Below are 16940 nucleotides of genomic sequence, written 5' to 3'. Positions count from 1 at the left end.
CAACTCTTTGCAATTCACTTTCTCAACTTTATAAGAAGCAGCTGGCTGCGATGATTTCTAAGGCCCTTCTGGGAGATCTTGTGGGAGCAGAGACCGGCTGAAGGCTGTGGACACTTCCAGAGCGGTAACTCGAACCTTAACCAGACAGTCCCACCTTGTGTTCTGCTCCCAAGACTCCTAGTTGTAGCCCTTAACCTCTCTGACCTTCAAGATCCTCCACTGGAGCATGGGGCCAATAATCCCGCCCTCTCAGATTGATGGGAAGATTAGATGAGACTACCTTTGAAGAGCTTTGTACCCTGAGGACTTCTGAGTGGATGCAGGTCAAGCAGAGGATCCTGGGAGATGGTCAAGAAGCTCTGCTTGGACCACAGTAGTTGGCAAAGCCTCCAGTTTGGGGGCCAGGGCCCAGGATAGATGGGATCAGCCTCAGAGACCCTCCCTGGTTGGGGATCCTGGCTGAGTCTCCCAGCCTCCCCCAGGCCAATCAGGATTTCAGCCCCATCTCTCTTGGTCCCCATCCCACAGAATCTGCCAGGAGTGAAGCAATTATCTCCTAAAAATAGGGCCTAGGCCCCAATGAGGTTGTTTTTCTCCCCTCCCTGTGATTTACTCTCATCAGCTCAGGGTGCCTGGGACGGCAAGTCCCACCCTGGCTCCCCAGAGACCCTTGCGATGGGGTCATGAGAATCAGCATGAGTCTGGAGTCAGTCAAGGGTCAGAGATTAGAGGTCAGTCTGGAGGTGCAGTCAGGGCTCAGCAGGCACCAGGACTGTGGTTTAATTCTGGGCCAGTGACTGGGGTTCACCCGGGTCAGGGGCAGCCACAGAGGTTTCTATCCTCCCTCAGGTGTCCATCTGAATGATTCCCCCTTCTCTGACTTTCTGCAGACTCTCCCTGCACTCACCACCCTGTATGTGAAACCCAAAGGCTCCTTGGGGCTGGCACTAAGGCAAAAGGACCCATTTCCAGCTTTACCTCTCCTGTTACAGCCCCTTGGGGTCCTCATGATTCCTGCCCAGATGTCTCCTGAGACTAAGGGACCTCTACCCACCCCGGTGTGCAGGTGACTCATATATATAGAAACACGAGTGTGCTCACTCATGAGCACAGGACATGAACTCACAAGGTGCCCTCCCATAGCAAAGACGATATACAGGAAAACACAAAAATGACACTCTCGAAGACACCTTCCTCAACCATTACCTGGACAGAGTTGACCCATCCAGGGCCCGTAGCCAGTAGTCTCCAAGTCCCCATGGAAATGATCCGCCCTGCTCTAGCCTTGAGGTCTCACCAAGAACACATATGATCCCCCTATGACCTTCCCTACAGGGGACTCAGGCTTGTCCCTCAAGCCCGCAGATCCTTCTGTGCAGCAGGATATGGGGAAGAAATGAAGGGAAAGGTGGACACAGGTAACACACACATGCCCACGGACACTTGGACACAGGCACAGCAGTCCTTTTGGGCCAATGCCCAGCTCTCTGAGGCTTTATTATTGGACAAACATGAGCTATTTGGAGTGCTCTTGTGGGCAGCTCATGAAGTCAGCATTCGGACAAGTCTTGTGATGTTGCCTCCACCCCATGGCAGTTAAAAGGGCTTCTCTTCTGTCCTGGCCCAATGGAGCTGCAGTGCTGGGCCCTCTCCCAGTGGATTCATATGGAGCCTGAGGCCAAACTCCCAGTAGAGGCTGCCTGGATCATTCAAATCGCTGCCTTCAGGGGCACGCTGTCCACTGGCTGATCAAGGTCCTTCTTCCTCGACAGGGCCAAGTGGGTGAATATGAGGATGAGGAAGATGCCTGAGGGGCCCAAGAGGGATGGATTAGTCCTCAGAAGGAGCTGTGGGGCTGGTCCATCACTAGAGACTTCTTGTGATTGATTTTGGTTGAATAAGGAAGCAGTGTTTCCCAGACAGCATCCCCAAGGCAGGGCTGGTATGACTCTGCTTCTGGTACCTGGAAGCTCTCCCCCCAGGCACAATGAGGCTACCCCAGAACTCTGTCTCCAAGGTCCTCTCCTATGGGGAACAGTTTGAGTAGGGGTCACCTGGGAGCCAGTGACTTGTTCCCATGGACCGCTGAGAGAAAGGCACATTGTAGTATTATGCTAGAACCAGCCAAGAAAACTGGCCAGGAAAAAATTTAGGGGGGAGCTGAAGATAAAAGGAGGATGGAGGGGGAGGCTTAGATTAAAGGACTTAAGCTAGAAAGACCCGGGCTCTGCCACATGCTGTGTAACCTTCCACAAGCCACTTAACCTCTCTGAGCATCAGGGACCTCTTCTGGAAAATGGTGAAATGCCGGGATCTATGTCACAGGGTTGTGGGGTTGATTCAGTACAATGATCTTATGCTTGGCACAGAGCCTGTCACAGAGTCATTGTGTAATGATGTAACATTAATGCTTTTATCATGATGACAACGAAGAATATGATGACAGGCAAGAGTATAATGACTACAGGAGTTGGCTGGAGTAGGGGGGTGAGAGGTTTCTTCTCCAGGCTAGAGGGCATCATGGGAACAGAGGCACTGTTCATCTGGAGGCTGTGTCCCCGGCCACGCTGTCACCCTCCCCCACAAAGAAGCCCAGCCTCCATTACCTATTGCCATCAGGGTGCTCATAAGGATGCCCACTGCCGACAGCTTCGTGGGCATGCCCTTCATGCGGCCCACCTTGCGCATGCACTGTTTCTCCACATTGCAGCGGCACACGATCACTGGGGACAGTCGGGTGGAAGAGAAGGGTGGAGGGGAAGGGCTCTCCAGTTGCTCAGAGCCCCAAACTGGGCCCAGCTGGCTGGTATGTATGTATATGTATGTTCATGCACATGTATGTATTCATGTGTGGGGAAGGGTGCAATGCTCCTCTGTGTGTGTGCCTGAGTAAACATGAGTCTGTGTGTCCAGCCAAAAATGTGCAGGTGTGCACAGAAATATGCTGTCCATGGGAGCCTGCGTGCATGTGTGTGATCCCAGCCCCTCACCCTGCATCCTTCTATGTGAGGCCACACAGAAGCCCTGGCCTCACCTCGGACCGGGAGCTGCCACCTCTGGCCATTACGGCTGACAACTACGGGGACTACATATTCACGTGGCTCCACCCAGTGCAGGGCCAAGGTGAGGTAGGCATGGGAACCTGTTGGTACCATAAGCAGTGATCAAAGTCACTAGCCTGGACAGGATTCTTGGGGGCTGCTCTCCCTAGATCCGGCCCCACCCCCACGGTGGAAAGGCATCTCACTTCCAAGTCCTCCCACCCACCCTCCCACCCCCACCCCCACCCCCACCCCCACCCCCACCCCACCTCCGCCTTCCCCCCTCCCCCGCCTTCCCCTCCCCCTGCCCCCCCCTTCCTGGGCCATAGCCCCTCCCCTTTCCCCCATCACACACCATTGAGAGCCTGGAGGCGCCAGTCTCGCTGTATAGTAGGGTTGGGACCAAGGGCAAAGCTGTAGGAACTGTGACCACCAGCCTGGTCAAGGTCCTCACTGGGTCCACTGACAACCACGCCATGGTTCTGGCGAGGTGTGCAGAGGTGTCGAGTGGGCACAGGGGTCAGAGTTGGGGCTGGGGCAGAAGGGGACTTCAGGAAGTGGATCACGAGGGTCACGGAGGTGCTCAGTGTTGGCTTATCTGCAGAGGAGGCAGTGCTGAGCCCTTCTGGGGCCTTGTGGGGGTGGGATGAGTCCAGAGTCCCTAGGCTGGTCCCTTTCCCCGCTGCCCATCAGTCTTACCCTATCGATGCCCCTGCCACACCCCCTCCCTCCACTCCACCCTCTCCTCCCCATCATTGTCCCTGTGCCAGTGTCTTCCTCACAACGCCCTTCACCCCTTTCACAGCCATGCCTTTCTGCGTCTTTCTGGATGCCAAGCTAGCTCTCACCGCCACCCCCCACCCCCCCACCTCCGCCGCCAGTCCCACTCCTGGTACCAGGGCTCAACAATGTGGACATGCCCTGACTGTAGAGGAGCTCACCCCTGGACAGCCCAGCTCAGAGCTAAAACTTGCCTCCCTGACATACCCACCCCTGGGCCAGCTCTTTATCCCATCAAAGTGGCATTCGGAGTCCTCCACACCTGGCCTCAGTGTACCACTCAGGCTCACCTCCTGGCACACCTGCCCAGGCCCGCACCCCCTGCTCCCAGCCCGTGTCTAAAGCCGACACCCTGAGAGGCCCTCTGGGGCTAAGGGGCAGTGTCTAGCCATGAGGGTGGTCTGAGGGGAAGACAGAGACCAGGCATTCTCAGAGAGGGATACTGGACCCAGCCCCTCATCCCTCCCTCCTGACTGGAGCAGAGTTGATGTAGGCAAGGGCTCCAGGAGGCAACTCGGTCCTGCCTTTCCATCTGTCTGAGGTTTGTCTCCCTCCCAGAGGCCCCCACTGCTGCCTGGCCATACCTGCGTCCTGGGCCTCCACAAGCACTGTGTACATGTCCCCAGGCTGGGCGCCCTGCAGAGGCCGGGCAGTGTGCACCTCCCCAGAGGCCTCTTTGATGCAGAGCCAGCCCTCTGAGTCATTAACCAGGGAGAACCTGAGGCCCAAAGAAGATGGAGGGTGGGGAGGCACTGGTACCATATGGGGTCTTGCCCAGAGATATCCAGGGCCTTGTGACCTACTCAAGTTCCACATCCTCTTTGTGATTTAGAGGTAGCAGCAGTGCCCAGGGTGCCTAGTCTCTCTTCCCAGCTTCAGGGACTTGTTGACCCAAGGATGCCGTGGGTGGGGAAGGGATTCTCAGAGTCTGGGGGGCTTGATTCAACTCCAGTAGTCCCAGATCACCCCACAAAGGGGCTAGGATGGGGCCAGAGCCTGGGAAAAGCCTTGTCTGAGCTAAAGTCTGGATAGGGGGGTGGCTGGAGGAGGTCCTAGTCTAGGTAACGTAAGGAGGTGTTATCTGAGCTCTCATAGGGTCCAAACGCCCCTCTCCATGTTCTGTCCAGCTTATCCAGCCCTGATACCCGCCACCCCCAACCCAGGAGTCACAACCTTGACATGAGCCATAGTCTGAGGAATATTCTAGGTCATAAATAATGCGAGTCACCTCTGAGGCCTTGGAGTCATCCCTGGGGAGCAGGGGAGATCCAGCTCAGGTAAGGGGCTGGGCTTTTGGCTCACCTGAGGGGACTGCTCATGGGGTCTGAGGGCTGGATGGTCAGCAGGAAGGAGCCAGCTGGGGTGCTGACTGGGACATTGGCTTCATAGCTCTCTTGGTCCAACTTGGGGGGTGGCATCACCCTCTCCACCAGCAGAGTCACCGTGGCTGTGGCTCCAGGGCCTGGGCCTGGCCCCACCAGGTCTGCCACACTCCGCACAACCACCAGCAGCTTGTGACTTGGAGCTGCCTCATAACTGAGGTTCTGGAACCAGTGGGGCCTGCGTCACTGTGTTGGCCAGGGTGTGGCACACTTGTGTATGCACGTGTGAGTGTGTATACCCCTTAACGATCCCCGGACCCTTACCTTGAGGAGTTGCAGTTGGACATGACCAGAATCTGGTTCCCAAGCTAGGCCAAAGGTTCCATCCATATCCCCTGCCTCAATGGCAAAATCCATGAGGCGGAAGGCAGGCTCAAGGTCAGCATCAGTGGCCACAAGTGTGGCCACCAAAGTTCCAGGCTCTGTGTCCTCAGGGAGGCTTATGGGACCAATCTGGAGATATGTGGAGGGGCCGTGAGTCTCCCATCAGTACCATCCCAAGGTCTCTTTTCTCCTCCTGCTTACCTGGGAAGTGGTGAACTCTGGAGCATGGTCATTGATGTCCGTGATCATGACGGAGACCTCACATGTGCTGCTGAAGCCTGAGGTAGGGGAGGGCATGTTGAGGAGGCCAGTATAGAAACAGAGGGGACAAGAAGCCTGAGTCATCATCAGGGTCACCAACAGGACACTTACCACCCTCTGCTCCTCCTAGGTCAACAGCCAGCACTTGAAGCAAGATATTCTGGCCAGCGTGGAGCGGAGAAGCCCCCAGTGTCACACTGCCAGAGGTGGAGTCTAGCTTGAAGGAACTCCTCTCTGTCCCCTCCTCAGGCTCAGGGCTCAGTAGCTGGTATACAATGTGAGAATTGGGGGAGCCAGGGGCATCCATGTCTTCTGCCAGCAGCCTAGTTACCTTGGTGCCTGCAAAGACAGCACTCACCTGGGTGAGACCAGGGCCTTATGTCACCCACTCTTCTTTTATGCTGGACTGAATCTGAGCTTGTGTGTGTGTGTGTGTGTGTGTGTGTGTCGTGGAGGAACAGTGAGGCTGGCCCCAACACAAAGAAGAACAAGATGGGATTATTCACAGGGACTTCACCCTTCCCCCAGCTCTTGGCAAAGACCATAGCCCACCTGGGGGGCTGAACTCAGGGATGCTGATTGGGGGACCACGTGGGGGGCAAACGGGCACGTTGTCATTCTCATCCATCACCACCACCTGCAGCTCCAGAGGTTCTGTGTAGTCCTCACCACGGGTATTCTGAGCCCGCACCTGGAGCAGGTACTATAGTAGGCAGTGGGGGGCTTCAAATGAAGGCCAAGGGCAGCTTCAGCCTGACCTGGGTCTGGGTGGCCAGCTCCAGATCTTCTGGGTGCTCTTTCACTGCCTCAGTGCCTGTGGGGGATGTGACACCCCCAGAAGCCAGCCAGACAGTGACCAAGCACCCCTTAGTCTGCCCTTTTGGCTTCCCCCTCACCTCACCTCAGTCTGGGCTTCTCGGTCCAACTCTCTGGTCACATAGAGTTTCCCCTCTGCATCCACATCAAAGGGTCCAGGGGGCTGGCTCTCCAGGTGATAATGTACATTCCCCCCACTCCAGTGTACCTGGGAGAGGGATGCAGAATGGGGGCACCCCAGGACAAGAAGCAGGAACAGTCTGTGTCAGTCCTTATTGCCCAGCTGTTTCCAGATGAGGAGCCTGGGCCCCAATTACTATGTGACCCAAGGCAAGTTGCTATCCTCCCTGGAGTCCAGGTAGGGTCCCTCTGTTTGGGGCACTTGTAGCAGTTCCATGGTGGCCTTGCCATGATCCAAGCCTGGACCCTACCCAAAGTGCCTGAATGACAAGGTTGTTTGATTTCCTCCCCTCTCAGGCTGGGCCTGACCCCAGGGCATTCCTAGAAGAGGCCTGAGACATTCCTGGCCTGGGTGACAATCCCCATGGCAGCAGGAAAGTGGCAGCTGTTGTCCCTGAGGAAGCCTGGGGCAAGCTCAGGAGGTCAGAGCACAGAGCCCTGCCTGTCAGAGAATAGCAGGTGAAGGGCTGCGAGCCTGGTCCCGGGGCCTTGAATGTCCTACTACATGATGAAAACTGATGCAGACAGCGGAGGGAGGAGCACAGGTAGGTGAAGATGAGAAATCAAGCTGGGTCCTAGACCCACCTTCCAAAGCCCCATGAGACTCAGGCTCAGCTGTACCATCCATGGGGCTACTTCAGCTGCTGACAGCCACTTACTCACCTGAGCAATATGGTGTGGGTACAGAACTTTGAGATTCTCTGCCAGGTGGACAGGATCTAGGGGGACCCAAGTGCTCTCTACTACAGAGACATGTATGGTGGCTGTGGCCTGGTGACCTGAGGCCTGGTCACCCATATCCTTGACCTGTACCAACAGCTGGTAGGGTCCCTCCAGGGCCTGGTTTAGGCTCGTGCTCCCTAGAAAGGGTAAGGGGCTCAGATTAGTACGGTGCTAGGGAGCAGGGGTTCAGAGCATCTTTTTCAACAAGATACCAAACACAAAGCCAAGCATGTGGCAGGTGTTCAGGATATTTCCTTGGCCAAGTCATGAGAAGGACTTATAGCACTATTATGAGCATCCAACTGTGACTTGATAGTTTGCAAAGTCACTTTCACATCTATTCACACAATGAACGATTGATGGACTGGTTGGGTGGATCACCAGGATGGGGGGAGGAGTACATGGGTGGATGGGTAGATGAGTAGATGACTGGTTGGATGAATGGATGGTCGACTAGGTGGGTGGATGGGAGTTTGGGAAGCAGTAAAATCGATGGGGATTTGAGTGTGTTTGGATGGATGTTTGGATAGATTGACTGCATGTGTGTTTGGGTGGTAGATGAGTGAATGGTTGGTTGGCTGGGTGGGTGTCTAACGGGCTTTTCTTTCTATTCCCAGCCCATGCCTCTGGTCTGAAATCCCAGGTCTCTCTTGCTGTCAGTGAAAAGGTGTCCCAGCAATGTCCTAGGCTGCAACCCCTCAGGTCTCTCCTATCCTTTGTTCCTTATGCCTGGCTTTCCAGAGTGCAGGGCTGAGAGACTTCATCCACAGCCTTTCTTAACTCTCTATGCATTGTCCTACCTCCATGCATGGCTCAAGCATGGCCTTTTGTCTTGCTACTCTCTCCACCTAGAATGTTCTTTCCTCCTTTATTTTTCAAGCTTTATTTTTATTTTTCTATTACCATCTTACTCAGCTTTCCCTGACCCTTCCTCCCACCCATCATATCCAGCTCAGGCTCACCCTTGAGGCTGAGGGCCAGTGCCCCCAGGTGAGGCTCCAACTGGAACATGTCTGGGAAAGGCTTAGCTGGGGCCTGGTTCAGGATGTGGAATCGAAGATCCGAGTTGGCTGTGCCTGGCTCATCCCTGTCCGAAGCCTCAAGGAAGAGGAAGGGGATACCTGGAATGTATGGAGAGGGCAAACTTAAGAGTTAGGGAGGGTGAAAGAGTCTCCCATGCCTCCCTATCTCTCCCTGGTCCTTTCTTCCGTATCCACCATTATATCAGGATTCAAGATGAGCCTTATTTTTTTACCCAACTTTGCAGATGAGCAAACTGAGGCCAGCATGAATGAGACTCGCCCGAAGACCCTCAGTGGGGTACAGATGGGATAAAAATGAGAGGCAGCAGCTTGGACTCTGGCTGCCCTGTCCCTATCCTGACTCTCTGGTTATCTTTTTACTCTCTGTTCTGTCAGTGCCACCTGACCTTGCTGTGAGCTGGCCACCCCAGGCACTCACCAGGCCTGGTGCCCTGGCTCAGTTGAATTCTATAGATGGCCTGGGAGAAATGGGGCACCTGGTCATTCTCGTCCTTCACACGCACAAGCATAGGCTGTGGGCCCCACAAGACATGTTCATCCTCAGTCTCCAGGGTGACCTGCACGGAAGAGTAGTCAGTGCCCTGCCCTGATTTCACTGCTCTCCCCTACACCTGACCAAGCCCTACCTGTAGCTGGTACTCTGCTTGCTCCTCTCGGTCCAGGGCCTTGGTCACCAGCAGGAAGCCAGACTCTGGATCCACAGCAAAGGGGCCCTTAGCTGCCATGCCTAAATTTCCTGACAGCACAATCTTGCCCTCAGCTTCCCCATGGGGCAGAGGCAGCTGGAAGGGGAAGATAGACATGAGGGGAGTAGGGGCTAGGCCTGGGGGATGGCCCCTCCACCCAATGGCCCTATTTTATATGTGAGAAAGTTGAGGCTCAGAGAGGGCTAGCACTTGCCTGAGGTCACAAAAGCAGTAACAGGACTGAGATTCAAAGCCAGAGCTCTTTCTCTTGCACCTGATGCCCCCTAATACTCCCCATCCTTCTTCCTAAAGTCTGAAACTCTTCCCCCAATACTTCATTCTTTAACTTAAAGCTCTACTTTCTTCTGGGATTAAAATCTTTCTAGTCATGCACACTATATCACATATTCTCTGGATGGCAGGGGTTAAACTTGAGCCAGGCAATAGAAGGAAATGCTGAAGGCTGAGGAAACAGAACTTGGGGAGAAAGCAACCCACCTAGCACACAAGCTCACCTTGGTCAGGTACAAAGGAAAATTTCCACCATAGTTTTCTGGGACTTCCACATATAGCTCTGTGGGCTGGGCCTCAGGGAAAGCCTGTAGGAGGGTTCTCACTTTGTCACCAGGCTCTATCTTCCTGCCATGGCTGCTGGGGACCTGACAGGGAGGGAAATTTCTACCCCTTCCCTCGGCCTGGCCATACCATGGCCTGTTCACCCTTGGGCCTTTGACCTCATGATCCCACAATAGGCCTATAGCCAGCTTCGATCCCCTCCCCCAACTACTACCATCCATGGTCAGTGTAACTAGTCCAGGTGGAGTGGGGGACAAGGTTGTCAACCCCCAAAGCCAGGACCTAAAGGAAGAGAGCAGGGCCCAGCTCACCTGGGGGAAGTAGAGGCAAAGCAGCCACAGCCAGGCAGGGACCATGGTCAGGACACACCTGAGGGACATGGCAGTAAGGATCCAGCCCAGATCAGTGGGCAGGGGGGTCCCTTCCACCACTCTCCCCCTAGAAAATATTCCTCCCTTCATCCCCACTCAGCCCCATGCTTTGGCTTCCCCAAGCCCCACAGCATTAAGTGTCCCTCCTTCTTTGGCTAGACTTCCTCCTATTTAGTCACTATGAGGCAGGCAGCCTGGCCTCTTATCCCTTGTCCTTCTGTGCTGCCCCAGCAACTCTCAGAGGTTCCCCTCCCCCTCCTACCCACTTGGACGCTGCCACCACCCATTCCTACCCTTTCCCTTGCCTCAGCTTATTCTAAACATACAGCCAGAGAGACCTCATGATAGACTGGCCTCCTCCTCCTCCCCTTAGAAAGGTCTGTGGCTCCCCATCGCTTGCAGGGCAGCATCCAGCTGCTCTACCGGGCCCACTCACCAAGGCCCCCGGCTGCAGTCACCCTGCTGCTTCTTGGTTCTGGTCCCCACAAGGATCACCATGGGAGTTTCACCTTTAGACCTTTGTCTCCTTCCCACCTTAGCCTCCCCAGTTCGTGGATCTCAAAGTAATAATTTCTCAGCAGTCCTGAAAATCACAAAAATCTGAAGCTAGAAAGACACTGATGACTCTGAGGGTCACTTCCTGTAGTTCCCTCATGTTGCAAGCAAGTCCTAAAGGACAGGGCCTGACTAAGGTCACAGAGGATTAACCACAGGCACATTCCTCCTGGAACAGAGGATTCTTGGTTCAGGGTCTCCAGGGCTGTTCTTCCTTCCACTGCTATCCTGCAGATTCAGAGTCCCCTCAAGGCAGGGGACCTGCCCTCATCTTGGCATTTTCCAGCACTCAGCATGGAACTGGGCACACAGAACACAGACAACCACTCCAATCTTCCCTGGATGACTGGAGGACAGGGCAGTGTTTCTCCTTTCCCCACGACACACCCCACCTCAGCCCTGCCCACCCCCCACCCCTAACTCCCAGGCCCTCACCTGCTGGTACCTAAGTCTGGCTCCCTTGGTCCAGCAGCCAGGCAGAAGGGCTCTTTCTCCAAGGAGCACTGGCCAGGCCGGATAGGGCGGGGTGGAGCAAGGCAGGGCAGACACTTGAGCAGGTAGGCGGTCTAGCCACTCTAGCTCAGGAGTGGAAAACACCACTGGGCCCACTGCAACAGGCCTGGTCTGCCCAGCCCCCCAAGTTACTCATTGACTTTGGAAAGCTAGGGGCTGCCTAGCATCCATGACTGCCAGCCCCAGGAGGTGTGGAGATCGTAGGCCTGGCACTCCTCCTGCCCCTGCACAGCTCAGTGAGCACTTCCTAGTCCTCTGGGCTTAGACGCTGCTGTCAACGGTTCCGAATCCTCAGATTCAACCAAGCGTGGATTGAAAATATTTAAAAAATAAATTGTTACATTATTGCTGGCGTGTCCTATATAATTAGGCTTATAATGTTTGAGCCTGTACTAAACATGTACATGCTCTTTTCCTCGCCATTACTCCTGAAACAATATTGTATAACAACTATTTACATAGCACGTACATTGTATTAGGTATTATAAAATGATTGAAGTTTTATGTATTTAAGATATTTGCAAGATTTAGTAAATATTTTAGAGATGATTTAAAGTATACAGAAGGATTGCATAGGTTATATGCGAATACTACACCATTTTATATAAAGGACTTGAACATTCGCAGATTTTTGTAGTATTTGTGGTATTCATGGGGGTCCTGGGACCAATGCCCTGTGGATACGGAGGGATGACTGTACTTTTTCTGCGGCTCCAGACTCGATCCCACTTGTCCCCCACACACTAGCACTGCAGCTCCACCTCGGCCCACTCTGTTCCTTTTGCCTGTCTGGTGAGCACCTGCTCTGGCGTTGGTACTCAGCTCAGATAGTCCCTTCTCCAGGAAACCTTCCCTGGGTTCCCAGGCCTATTCGCGTTTTCTGGGAATACACCTCCACCCCATGCCATGTGCTACCTCTATCAGTGCAGAAAGGACACTAGATTTTCATTGCCTGTCTCTTCCATCAGACTGGGAGCCCCTCCAGGGCAGCATTCAGGGACCAGCAATGACCCAGCCTTTGCCTGGCCTCAGCAGCTCCAAGCTGGCTTGTGGAACTAAGACAAGGAGCTGAGGGTTACACATGCAGTAGAGATGAGCAGTGCACAACCTCAAATGGGTATTTAGGGCTTCAGACCACCCACCAGGGGACCACTGGGTGGGGGACAGTGGCCTGTGAGGTCCCCTAAGTCTTCCTAAGTGCTCACACTGGCCCCTGGACATTGACAGGGCTGAGACGATGGACTGTCTAGTGTCTCTGAGAAGGAAAGAGAAGATTGAGCCAGCTCAGGTGACCTTGAGGGAATTGCAGGGCAGACCAGGGGCCCTTCCCCCAGCGAGGGCAGCCAAGCAGAGCTAAGAGAAGCTTCTGGGTCCTGGGAGTCCAGGACGAGGGGGGAGGATGGGAAGGGTCACAAGGTCTCTAATCTCTCCTTGTCCTCAGAGCTTCCCATGGTCTCCCCCGAGTCCTTCCTACTGCATATCTGGTTAGTTTCTCTCAGCTGGAGGCTGAGTCAGGACCCTTCAGCTGCCCCCAGCCTTGTCTCTCACAAGCTAAATGCCTGCCACGAGGTCATTCAGGCATCCCAGGCACCCCAGCCTAGAGCAGCGCAGTGTGAGAATGTTGAGAGGCCTCACATATGTTAAGCTCTTACTATGTGCCTGGACTGATGTAAGCACACACCTTCATTATTGCACTCACTCCATTCTGAAGGAGAGACATCATCCCCATGTCATACACTGGAGCACGGGGAGGTTGAGTGGCTTGCTGAGGGTCACATAGCCAATAAGTGGCAGTGCCAGGAGGGTCTGGATTCTTCTTCAGGCCTCAGGACCTTCACTGCTTTAAACACCATACCCGCTACATGCCTCGAAGTGCATTGAGGGGTGGGAGAGGAGAGCAGCAGCAGCTTTGAGCAGTTACCATTTCCCTGGGGGCATGTGGGTTAGTCACAGAGGTCACACAAATCGAGGAACCATCAAACAACTGTTATCAGGGTTCTAACCAGGTTGCAAAGACTCCCAATGGGATGAATAAATTGAACTAATGAAGAAATGTATGAACCCTGGCCTGGGACCTTCTCAGAAACTGTCCAGGCCTTGCCCCAGGCTATCTCCAGGCTCTGGAGATAGGGGAGACGAGCAGAGCTGTCTACCAGTCCCTACTCAGCCATTTCTACCCAAGTAACCTTGGGCAAGTGCTTCAGTTCTTCATCTGCCATTGCTGAATGGGGGATGCCTCTTCCGGAAACAATGTAAGTAAAGTCCCAGCAGGAAGCCTGCCTGCTCCCTGCAGCTCCCCAACCAAGGAAAGACAGAGTCAACAGCCCTAACCTACCAGGAAATAGTCTTTATTACAAAAATCTGCATGTAAACAAATAGCCACTGCACTGAACAGCCTCCCTCCAGAGCATGCAAACCCAGGTATTGAGAAAGGTGAAGTCCTCTTCCCACACACAGCCCTGCCTCATGGGCTGGGCTCAGGCTGCTGCCTGGGATACATATGGGCCTGCACACGCACCACTGTGGGTTCATCCCTTGATGGCCACTGGGAGCCACCTCCCCGGGCAGCACTGTCTGTCCATGACCATGAGGTGGGGGATGCCCAGAGTCTGAGCCAGCCATGAGGCACCTAAGGCAGTTGGCTAGGCCAGCCCACCAATCTGCCCATCTGTATGCACCACACAGTGAGTGCCCGAGGGGCCTAGAGCACTGAGAGGTCATGGCAGGACTTGGATTTGGCTCGGAAGGCCATCTTGCGGCTGTTACGTGCTACAATGCGGCCCAGGAAGCGCTTCGCCTTCTTGCCAAGGCTCTCTCGCCGCCGGGTACCTGCTTGCCGACGTGCATTGGCCTCTTTGCTGTCCCTACGCAGGCGTATCTGGCGTACAACACCCTCAAACAGTGCCTGGACATTGTGGTGCAGCGCAGCTGATGTCTCAATGAACTTGCAATCGAAGACCACAGCACAGGCCCGGCCCTCTGGTATATGTGGAGACAGGCACACAACAGTAAGCAAAGGGTGGGTAGGTGAGGAGCCCACTCAAACCCCAGCTACCCCGTGGCAGCTACCACTCATGAATCTGTGGGTAGGTATCGCGGACCCCTGTGTCCTCCCCAGAGACAAAGACCCCAGCTCCAGTACAGAGGGTCCCAGGCATTGCTGGGTCACCTAACTGGCAGAGTGTGCTGAAGGAGCTCATAAAGTTCAGCAAAAGGAGACTCATTTACTGTAATAATTTGAAATCTGGTATGTAAATGGAAGTGCTACAGTAGTCAACACAAGAAAATGAGAACTCTGTTGGACAATTTAGTGTTCTATGGTTTGATGTTACATCATGAAGAATGATCAGTGGAATGGCGTGGAACACCATCAAGTCATGGCTAGGTTCCTGTAAGGGGCTCCGTTTGTGGGCCACAGAGAAGGATGCTGAGCCAAAGAGGGGAGGGGCCAGCCTACTTCGGGACTGGCCTGCGATCCTTGCTTTGACCTCATGACCTGGTTCCCTGCACTCTCCTCACCCCTCAACTGTTAGGCCAGAGATGAAGGGGACAGGAGAGAAGGTGCCCCGAGGTGACCAGCAGTCTCCACCTCCCCTTGAGAATTCGTTCCTCTTCCCAGCACTCTCCAGTTTTCGGGAGCCCTTAGGAAGGACAGCAGCTCTCCCTTTCCTCCCCCACAAGTTTTCTTTCTGAACATTCTTAGCCACTGATGATCCCCAGGGACTCAAGCTGAGTCAAGACTGAGTGGACCACAGCCCAGTCAGGATCTCCCTCCCTTTCCAACCCACTCCCTGCTCACCATCCAAGGAGACCTCACGAGAGCGCACCAAATCACTCTTGTTGCCCACTAGGATGATGGGCACGTCGTCTGTCTGCCGCGCCCTCCGCAGCTGTACCCGCAGCTCTGAGGCCTTCTCGAAGCTGCCTTTGTCTGTCACTGAGTACACGATGACATATGCATCCCCCATGGCCATGCAGTGTCCAGGTAGCCAGTGGCCCCCATCCTAAAGAACACATACACACATCTACCAAATAGTCCTCATGCCCCAGCTATAAGGCTGTCACTCCCAGCATGCCCCTACCCCCAGATCACCCCACTCATCCCCAACCTAGGTTTCAGCCTGCATCTTACCTGCTCCCAAATGTCGTAGACCATGAGTGATGCCTCTTCTCCATCCACCACAATGGAGCGATCATACGTGTGTCCTAAACCAGTAATCAGGTTACCTGCTGCCTGCCAAAAGCCCTCCCATGCACCAAGTTTTCTGTTCTGGCCATACTCCCCAACTCCTCCCCAGACCCCCCCAACCTTCCCCTTTACTTATGACTACTATGTGGTGACAGAAGTATTGGGGCTGGGAAATGGAGGGGTGGAGGGCCTGACCTATACCTAGACACCGCTTCCTCAAGATAGCAAAGTCCTGGCTGGCCACTACTGGGCTCCCTGCCTTCCTGTTGCCTGGGCCCCAGGGTGGTTCTGACCACAGAGGCCTGAATTAGAATAGTAGCAGTCACATTCCCTAGATCACCTAGGGTGCCTCTCCTAGAAACTCACTCTGGCTGTGTTCCCGCCAGTCTTGCCAGGGAGGGATGTCCTGTACCCATCCTACAGACTAGTCATATGTATGCCCTAGGCCTTCTACTAAGCATTTCTTCCCCCACCAAAGCTGGGAGTCCCTTCTCCCTTAGTCTCCCCATCTGTAAAATGGGTAGGTAAAGGCATGATTCTGAAATTGACTTCAGAATCTCTTGGTATTTGCCACTTTTAATTCAGGTCCCTAGTCCTGTAGCCCCAAGTCCTAACCCTGAGATCTCCCCTCCCTTACAGAGTCCCAGCCCCTCACCTGCTGCCTCTGCTTCCGGCCCGTCCTCTACACCACCGAAGATGCGGGCCAGAGCACTCTTGCCCACGCCAGGCGCCCCCAGCAGCAGCACCTTGTAAACGCTCTCATCTGAGTCGCTGTCCCCTGAGCTGAGCGAGTCGGAGGAGCTCTCAGGCCAGTCCAGCCTCGGACCCTGGGCCGCGGTTCCCGCCGCGGCCGTTGACAGAGCGCCGGGAGCCAGCGCCGCCTGCAGGTCGCGTTCGTCCACCGGCATGCTTCGGCGGTGCAACAGAGGGGCAGGGCCCCAGGGTGTGCTGCCCCGACGGCGCTCGCGCTCCCGGCCCCCGCCGCAGCTCCCACCCGCTCCGCTGCCGCCTCCATTCAGAGTCATCGCGTCCGATGCCGTCTGAGGAAGAATTGGGATGGCCGCGTAAGCCGCAGTGGAGATAGAGTAGGAGGCTGGACCCCAGACGCGTCTGCCCCGATCCGGGGTCAGGGAAAAAGCTCAAGACCGGCGACCTGTCGTGGTCCCATCCCAGTCGTGTTGGTCCTTGCGCCCTGACTTGTGACCCATCCTTCTGACAGTCAGTCGATCCGTAACCCAGATGATGAGACCACCCCCGTCCCGCTCCACCAGCACACTCACCCACTCGCACACGGACAGGGTCAGGATTAGGTCCCAGACTCGGATCGCAGACCCAGGCTCGAACACTCGCTGTTGTCACAGCCACTGCCTTCTTTGTCCGTACTGGGTTCGGGCTCCGGAGTCGCCTATTTAAGCCTCTGTTCATCCCCCGCCCCCGCCCCCGCGCCTCCCGGGTCCACGCTGAGTCCGGGGCTGACGTGTCGGTCCCCTTTCCCCCAGG

General features: G+C 55.0%; 2 protein-coding genes across 4 annotated transcripts; both read right to left on the bottom strand.

Annotated features, from left to right (window-relative positions):
• Positions 1-1462: 1462 nt before the first annotated feature.
• CDH16 (cadherin 16) lies at positions 1463-11329 on the bottom strand. 3 transcript variants are annotated; one of them, XM_036231494.1, is made up of 19 exons: positions 11174-11329; positions 10620-10766; positions 10124-10181; positions 9752-9895; positions 9177-9332; positions 8969-9107; positions 8470-8628; positions 7448-7644; positions 6690-6812; positions 6341-6491; positions 5900-6127; positions 5729-5805; positions 5468-5656; positions 5124-5365; positions 4406-4539; positions 3397-3639; positions 3035-3142; positions 2607-2723; positions 1463-1807 (listed from the first exon to the last, which is right to left on the bottom strand). In XM_036231494.1, the coding sequence occupies exons 2-19, from the start codon at positions 10679-10681 to the stop codon at positions 1710-1712; spliced, it is 2625 nt and encodes an 874-aa protein (XP_036087387.1). In that variant the 5' UTR covers positions 10682-10766; positions 11174-11329; the 3' UTR covers positions 1463-1709. The 3 variants fall into 3 exon arrangements, with proteins under 3 accessions (XP_036087387.1, XP_016018510.2, XP_036087388.1); XM_016163024.2 differs by having other exon boundaries at positions 9752-9835; XM_036231495.1 differs by having other exon boundaries at positions 11184-11325.
• A 2249-nt stretch (positions 11330-13578) lies between these two features.
• Positions 13579-16873, bottom strand: RRAD (RRAD, Ras related glycolysis inhibitor and calcium channel regulator). Its single transcript, XM_016163031.2, has 5 exons — positions 16721-16873; positions 16096-16480; positions 15384-15457; positions 15051-15255; positions 13579-14230 (listed from the first exon to the last, which is right to left on the bottom strand). The coding sequence occupies exons 2-5, from the start codon at positions 16463-16465 to the stop codon at positions 13953-13955; spliced, it is 927 nt and encodes a 308-aa protein (XP_016018517.2). The 5' UTR covers positions 16466-16480; positions 16721-16873; the 3' UTR covers positions 13579-13952.
• Positions 16874-16940: the final 67 nt, after the last annotated feature.

Source organism: Rousettus aegyptiacus, unplaced genomic scaffold (assembly GCF_014176215.1).
Source record: "Rousettus aegyptiacus isolate mRouAeg1 unplaced genomic scaffold, mRouAeg1.p scaffold_m13_p_14, whole genome shotgun sequence".
Lineage (NCBI taxonomy): Eukaryota > Metazoa > Chordata > Mammalia > Chiroptera > Pteropodidae > Rousettus > Rousettus aegyptiacus.
This window is presented reverse-complemented; position numbering and strand designations above follow the sequence as displayed.